At 39.2% G+C, this 8214-nt stretch overlaps 1 protein-coding gene across 1 annotated transcript; it reads right to left on the bottom strand.

Moving 5' to 3' along the window:
• Positions 1–2430: 2430 nt before the first annotated feature.
• On the bottom strand, positions 2431–6761 carry LOC127227040 (olfactory receptor 1571-like). Its single transcript, XM_051191272.1, is given in 3 exon segments — positions 2431–3218; positions 3221–3290; positions 6753–6761. Coding segments are annotated over 3 exon segments (867 nt in total).
• Between the last annotated feature and the right edge of the window lie 1453 nt (positions 6762–8214).

The raw sequence follows: 8214 nt of genomic DNA, 5'->3' as shown, positions 1-8214 counted from the left end.
TCTTTACCCATTTCAGTATATTTTACTTCAGTAGTTAGTTGAGGAATTCTATATTTTGGGGGAGTCATGTTGCCTTTTCACGGTGTGTGTGTGTGTGTGTGTGTGTGTGTGTGTGTGTGTGTATTTTGTATGTATGTGTCTGTATGTGTGTATGTGTTGAGTGTATATGTGTATGTGTGTGTGCATGTGTGTGTGTCTGTATGTGTGTATATGTGTGTATGTATGTGTGCATGTGTGTGTGTCTGTATGGGTGTATATGTGTGTGTATTTTGTGTGTATGTGTGTCTATATGTATTGTGTATATGAATATGTATGTGTGCATATGTGTGTGTAGATATGTGTGTCTATATGCATTGTGTGTGTGTTTGTGTAGATGTGTTTGTAGGAATGTGTTTGTGTGTTTATACAGGTATACCTTCTGTTCCACTTCATTCTTAGAGGTGAGTGTACTTAAGACCATAGTTCTATTTTGTTTGTTTGTTTTTCTTTTCTTTTTATTATTTTTCTTATTTTACATATTTATCCCAGTTCCCTCTCCCTCCCATGTTCCCCAACCACCCCCCATCCCATTCCCCACCCACTCCACAGGGAAGGTGAGGCCTTCCAGGAGGGATCATCAAAGTCTGTCAAGTCATTTGGAGTAGGGTCTAGGCCCTCCCTCCTGCCTCTAGGTTAAGGAACTATCTCTCCATGGGGAATGTGCTCCTAAAGTCCTTTCATGCAACCATGGATACATCCTGGTTCCACTGTCAGAAGTCCCATAGACTGCCCAGGCCTTCTAACTGAGACCCACGTTCATCAGGTCTGGGACGGTCCAATGCTGGTTCCCAGCTATCAGGCTGCTCAGTTATGAGCTCCCCCTTGTTCAGAAGACCATAGTTCTTATGCAAGCCATTCTATGCCTGTGTGCATTCAAGAGATTTCAGAATATGAGACAAAATGAAAATAATAGTTAAATATGTTTTTAGTCAAAGAACATTAATGTTCATGAGGAGAATTTAAAGGGTCATACATACTATTGACTTAGAGCAAGGGAAGAAATTTGTAGGACGATCTGGACTGCTTAAAGATTTGGGTGTTTTTTTATGTGTAGGGGTGTTTTCCTGCTTGTATGTGTGTGCACCATGTGAGCACATTGCACACACAGGCCAGAACAAGGTGTCACAGCCCCTGAAACTGGAAATATGGGTGGTTGTTAGTCACCATTTGTGGGCTGGGAATTGAACCAGGCCCTCTGGAAGAAGGACCAGTGCCCTTAAGTCACTGAAGCATCCCTCCAGCCCAGCTCTTAAAATTTTTAAGAAGGAGAAAAAATGAGGCCATTTCACATGGTTCTAATATTTCAGATCATTTAATAAATGCTTTATGATTAGACACTGAGGTTAACACTTAAACACACAGACATTCATCATCAACTAGGTATTCCATGAAAAGTATTAATGGAATTTTAATATACTATTCAATATTTACATATAGAAAGTTCTCTGACTTGGAAACTACGTTAAGACAATTAATGTTTGCAAATTTATTTTCCTTTACAAAAGGTTTTAGGAACAGCCCTACAGACTATAGCTAGGATATCTGAATCTTCTTCCAATCCCCCAAGACAGCGCCCCTTACCAGCAGGAAGTAGTTTGGAAAAAACGACGCCCAAATTCCCAAATATTGTGTATAAATGTTTGTTTTCATTTAATTGGACTTTGTTATATAAAATTAAATAAAAAAATTATATAAAAAAACAAAAGGTTTTAGAAACAGTGACTTAGAATAAGAGTAAAGGATGCCAGCAGAGGGAGAGCCACTCATCAGAACATTTGGAAAGTACATCAACATGTCATTTGGCATGGCAACAGGTGCCATGGCAGGAACATGATACCTACATATGAATGTGTATTTTATATTACTCTTTCACTAGTATTCTGTACCAAGGAGCAAAGTGGGCTTTATGAACATGAAATTGAATATAGATTATGGATTATGAACTTACACAAATCTAAAAGTAGTACTACATTGAAGTCTCTACTGTAAGAAGAGTTAAGGCAGCAATACAAAAAGGTGAACAGAAAATTGGTTAAAAAAGAAAAAACATGGTCTCAGAATTTCTTCCATAGTAAAATCACATCAAGGACTTCATTAAGTGCAGTTTATCCCATAGTATCAGCACAACTCATGGCTGTATAAAATAAATGAAAATCTAAAGATTGCCTCTAACGTAATACTGGGAAAAATACTGAAAAATTGGAAAATATCAGATATTAGATGAGGAAAAGCTTACTAACAATGCCACAGAAAATCAGTAAAGCTGTCAAAAGAAACAAAACCCCTAGGAAATAAGTGGAAAGAGGAAATTCTCTTGAATTATTTGATTAAAGAATTGTGATGCCTGGATTTGCTGCCTAGACCATAGGCACTTCTTGGTGAACGTCTCTCTCATGGTTTTCTTCTGAAGAGTCTTCTGAGAGCTCCCATCAAGTCCTTATTCCTCAGACTATAGATGAATGGGTTTAGCATAGGGGTAACCACACTATACATCAAGGATGCTTATGCAGTTGAGTGTGAGTTTTGGGTAACAGAAGAACTAAGGTACACACCCAAGAGTGTAGAATAGAATAATGAAACAACTAAGAGATGAGATGCACAGGTAGAAAATGCTTTCCATTTCCCCTGTGATGATGAGATTGCACGTATGGAGGACACTATCTTAAAATAAGAGTAAAGGATGCCAGCAAGAGGACCACCTCCCAGCAGTACAGCTGCAAAGTACATCACCATGTCATTAGGAAAAGTATCATTACAGGCAAGGAGTACCAGCTGATTAAGCTCACAAACGAAGTGAGGAATTTTCAAGTCAGTACAGAAGGACAGCCGTAATGCCATTGAACTCTGTAGCAAGGAATTCAATGCTGTTGTGGCCCAGGACCCAAAAACAAGCAACCCACAGAGGTGGCGGTTCATGATGATCGTATAGTGCAGAGGGTAACAGATTGCCACATACCGGTCATAGGCCATCACTGCTAGAAGAAAGTTGTCCAAAACTCCAAACAGTATGAAAAAGTATACCTGGGCAATACAGCCTTCGTAAGTTATCGCCTTGTTCTGTGTCTGTATATTCACTAGCATCTTTGGGATGCTAGCAGAGGTAAAACAGATGTCAGCAAAGGACAGGTTAGAAAGGAAGAAGTACATGGGTATGTGAAGATGGGAATTTGCAACTGTGGCAGGTTCCCAAGCAGAGTGACCAGGTACATAAACAAAAAGAAAAGGTTGCCTTTGAACTTCCTGGGTCTGTTCTGAGCACAATGAACCACTCAGGACCACCAGATCTTTGGACCCCATTGCCTGCCCTTTGTCAGAGGAGAGATCACCAAGAGAGCTTGGATCATCCAGAGTTGCAGACATGGAACTCCTGACCCACATACACCCACCAGGAGAGCAGTGGAGAGAGAGAGACTGTATTTGCACCCACTAGAAGAAGCGATGGGAAGATGGCAATACAAGAAAACACCTAATAGAAAGACCAGAATGACACCACCAGAATCTAGGGACTCTACACCAACCAGATCTGAACACACCTAAGCAGATGAAGCGGACCAGATCAACTTAAAAAATAACTTCATAAAAACAATAAAGGCCCTAAAAAATGATATGAGAAAATCCCTTAAAGAAATGTAATAAAAATCAACCAGCCTCTGCTGGAGTGCCAAGCCTCTACAGACAACCAGCCTATCCATGAAGAACCATCCTGAGTCCCCCACCTGCCTATTCTTTGGTCCCCATCACTGAGCTTCTGCTAGAGGTGAGTCTGGGACCAGTTCAGGTTGAATCCTCCCCCCACCCTTCCCTGGCAACTCCCTGGGTTAGCCCCAAACCTCGCTCCCTCTATATTCTGTCCCCAGAGAGAACAGTTCTAGTACTCTGATCCACAAACCCACCCACCCAGAACCTATTTTCCCCCCACCCTGTGCCTACTGAGCCAACTGCTCCACTGCTTTGGTTGAGCACTGGGCCAGAGAGCAATTCCAACAACCCATCCACCTCTGGGGAACTTGCTGGATCTGCTCTGAGCACACTAGGCCTGCCACTCAGGACTACCCAGAGTCCCTGACTGCCTGGTCCTTGACCCCATTGCTGGGCCTCTGCCAGAGCATTAGGCCCCCCGCCAGAGACCCACCTATAAACACGGGAGCACCCTGAATCCCAGTCTGCCTGATCTTTGACTCCATGGCCAGGCCTCTGCCAGAGGAACACTGTGAGTCCCCACCTGCCTGATCTTTGACCCCCATTGCCTCGCCTTTGCCAGGCACAAGGCCTCTGCCGGAGACCTGCCTATCCACTTTGGGACCACCCTGAGTCCTCTCCTGCCTGATCTGTGACCCATATTGCTGGGTCCTACTGGAGAAGAGACCTCCTAGAGAGCTTGGACCATCCAGAGCTACAGGTATCAAACTCCTGACCCACCTAAGTCCACTGAGAGAGTAGAACAGAGAGAGAGCATACACTGGAAGAAGTGATGGGAAGACGCCAATACAAGAAAACACCTAACAATAGAAAGGCAAGCATGACACCACCAGAATCTAGGGACTCTACACCAACTAGACCTGAACATGCCAAAGCAGATGAAGCAGAAGAGAATGATTTAAAATATAACTTCATAAAAATGATAGAGGCTCTCAAAGACAATATGAGAAAATTTCTTAAAGAAATGGAAGAAAAAGCAAACAAAAAATGGAAAAAACAAACAAATCTCTTAAAGAAAGTTAAAAAAGCAAAGTTCTATTTTTGTTTCCACAGAAAATGAAAAGCTGTGGATTCCTTCAGACTAATGTGGTTTGATCAAGCCAGACCACCTGAAACAGAGTATCAGGTGATCATACATTCAAAACAGCAGAACAAAGCAGCCTTACAGACTACAGCCAGGATGTCTGCATCATAGAATCCCCCATGACAGCGCTCCTTACCAGCAGGAAGTAGTTTGGAAGAAACAATGCCCAAATTCCCAAATATTGTCTATAAATGTTTGTTTTCATTTAAATGGACTTGACTATATAAAATAAATAAATAAATAAAATTTAAAAAATGAAGGAAAAACTCAAACCATTCAGGACTTGAAAACTGAAATAGAGACAATAAAGAAAAAGTAAACTGAGGGAATGCTGGAAATAGAAAAACTGGGCAAACGATCAGGAGCTACAGATGCAAGCATAACCCACAGAATACAAGAGATGAAAGAGAGAATCTCAGGTGCCGAGGATAAACTAGAGGAAATAGATTCATCGACCAAAGAAAATCTTAAGTCCAACAAATGCTTCATACAAAACATCCAGAAAATGTGGGATGCCATGAAAAGGCCAAATCTAAGAATAATAGGCATAAAAGAAGGCAAATAAGCCCAGTTCAAAAGTGCAGAAAACATATTCAACAAATCCATTGAAGAAAACTTTCCCAATATGAAGGACATGCCTATGAAAGTACAAGAAGCATACCAAACATCACATACCCCCCCAAAAAAAAAACAAACAAAAACAAAAAACACCGTTCCACACATAATAATCAAAACACCTAACATACAGAATAAAGAAAGAATATTAAGAGCAGTGAAGGAAAAGGACCAGGTAACATATAAAGGCAGACCTATCAAAATTACACCTGACTTCTCCATGAAAACTCTCAAGGCCAGAAGGTCCTGGATAGATGTTATACAAGTACTAAGAGTCCACAGATGCCAGCCCAGGCTACTATACCAGCAAAACAATCAATCATTATAGATGAACAAAACAAGATAAAATTTAATGACAAAGCCAGATTTTCACAATACATATCAACAAATAAAGATCTACAGAAAGTTCTGGAAAGAAAATTCCAACCCAAGGAAGTTAACTACCCTCACAAAAACATAGTCAATAAATAATCCCACTTCACTAGAACCTAAAGGATAAAGCAGAGCAAATATATTCAGAATTCCACCACCAACAACAAATCTAAAAGAAACAAGAATTAACAATCAATGGTCCTTACTTTCCCTCAACAATAATGGTCTTAACTTGCTTATAAAAAGACACAGACTAACAGAATGGATATGAAGACAGAATCCATCCTTCTGTTGCATACAAGAAACACATCTAAAGACAGACATTAACTCAGGGTATAGGGTTGGGAAAAGATCTTCCAATCATATGGACCCAAAAAGCAAGCAGGTATAGCTTTCCTAATATCTAACAAGTTACACTTCAAACCAAAATCAAACAAAAAAGATGAAGATGGTCATTTCATATTCATCAAGGAGAAATCAATCATCACAAAGTCTCAATTCTGAACATCTATGTCCCAAATACAAATGCACCCACATTCATAAAAGAAACACTACTAAAACTCAAAGCTCACATAAAACATCACACACTCATAATGGGTGATTTCAACCCATTTCAACCAGCAGTCAGAAACTTAACAAAGAAACAAAAGAACTAACAGAAGTTATATCTCAATTGGGTTTAATGAACATCTATAGAACATTCCATCCAAACACAAAAGAATATACCTTTTTCGAAGCTTCACATGGAACATTCTCAAAAATCCACCATATACTAGGTAACAAAACAAACCTCAATAAATACAAAAAAAAAAAAAAAAAAAAGCGGAATAGTCCCCTGTATCTTATCAGACCACCATGCTTTAAAATTGGCATTCAACAACAACACAAATTGCAGAAACCCTACAAACTCATGGAAACTGAACAATGCACAATTGCACCATACCTGGGTCATATTACACATTTCCTAAAATTCAATGAGAATGAAGACACAACATTCCCCAACTTATTGGACACCTTGAAAGCAGTGCTATGAGGGAAGTTCATTGCAATAAGTGCCTATATGAAGAAAATGGAGGATAGTCACATTACAGAATTAATAGCAAAACTGAAAGCCTTAGAACAAACAAACAAACAAAAAAACAACTCACCCTAGAGGAGTAGATGCCAGGAAATAATCAATTTGAGGGCTGAAATCAATAAAGTAGAAACCAGAAAAACAATACAAGAAATCAATGCAACAAATTGTTGGTTTTTTGAAAAAATCAACAAGATAGACACACCGCTAACCAAACCAACCAAGCATCAGAGACATAACATGCAAATTAACAAAATTAGAAATGAAAAGGGGACATAACAAGGGACAATTTTCAGGTCATACTTTGTAAACCTGTACTCCACAAAATTTGAAAATTCAAAGGAAATGGACAAAATTCTGGATAACTATCACTTACCAAAATTAAATCAAGAACAGACAAACAACTTAAATAGATCCATAACCCCATAATCCCTAATGAAATAGAAGCCTCTCAACCCAAAAAAAAAAAAAAAAGACCAGGGCTAAATGGCTTCAGTGCAGAATTCTACCAGAAATTCAGGGAAGGCCTAATACCAATACTCCTTAAATTGTTTCACACAATAGAAGCAGATGGTTCATTACCAAACTCTTTTTATGAGGCCACAATCACCTTGGTACCCAAGCCACACAAAGAAACAACTAAGAAAGAAAATTACAGACAAATAGCCCTCATGAATACTGATTCAAAAATACACAATAAAATACTGGCAAACTGAATCCAAGAACATATAAGAGAAATCATCCATCACGACCAAGTAGGCTTCATCCCTGGATTGCAGGGATAGTTCAACATATGAAAATCTATCAGTGTGATCCACCATATAAACAAACTGAAAAAGAATAATCTCATGATCATCCCCCTAGATGCTGAAAAAGCCTTTGACAAAATTCAATACTCTTTCATGGTAAAGGTCTTGGAGAAATCAAGGATAACAGGAATATACCTAAACATAATAAAAGCAATATACAGTAAACCAACTGCCAACATCAAACTGAATGGAGAGAAACTTAAGGCAATTCCTCTAAAATCAGGAACAAGACAAGGCTGCCCTCTCTCTCCATATCTCTTTAATATTATACTTGAATTTCTAGCTAGAGCAATAAGACAAAAAAAGGAGATCAAGGGGATCCAAATTGGAAAGGAAGAAGTCAAATTTCCACTATTTGCAGTTGGTATGATAGTTTACATAAGTGATCCAATAAACTCTACCAGGGAACTCCTACAGCTGATAAACACCTTCAGCAAACTAGCAGGATACAAGATAAACTCAAAAAAAATCAGTAGCCCTACTTTTTTCAGATGACAAAGAGACAGAAAGAAATCAGAGAA

The sequence above is a fragment of the Phodopus roborovskii genome, unplaced genomic scaffold, assembly GCF_943737965.1.
Source record: "Phodopus roborovskii unplaced genomic scaffold, PHOROB, whole genome shotgun sequence".
In the NCBI taxonomy this organism is placed as follows: Eukaryota; Metazoa; Chordata; class Mammalia; order Rodentia; family Cricetidae; genus Phodopus; species Phodopus roborovskii.
The sequence above is the reverse complement of the archived record's forward strand: the minus strand, read 5'-3'. Positions and strand labels throughout refer to the sequence as shown.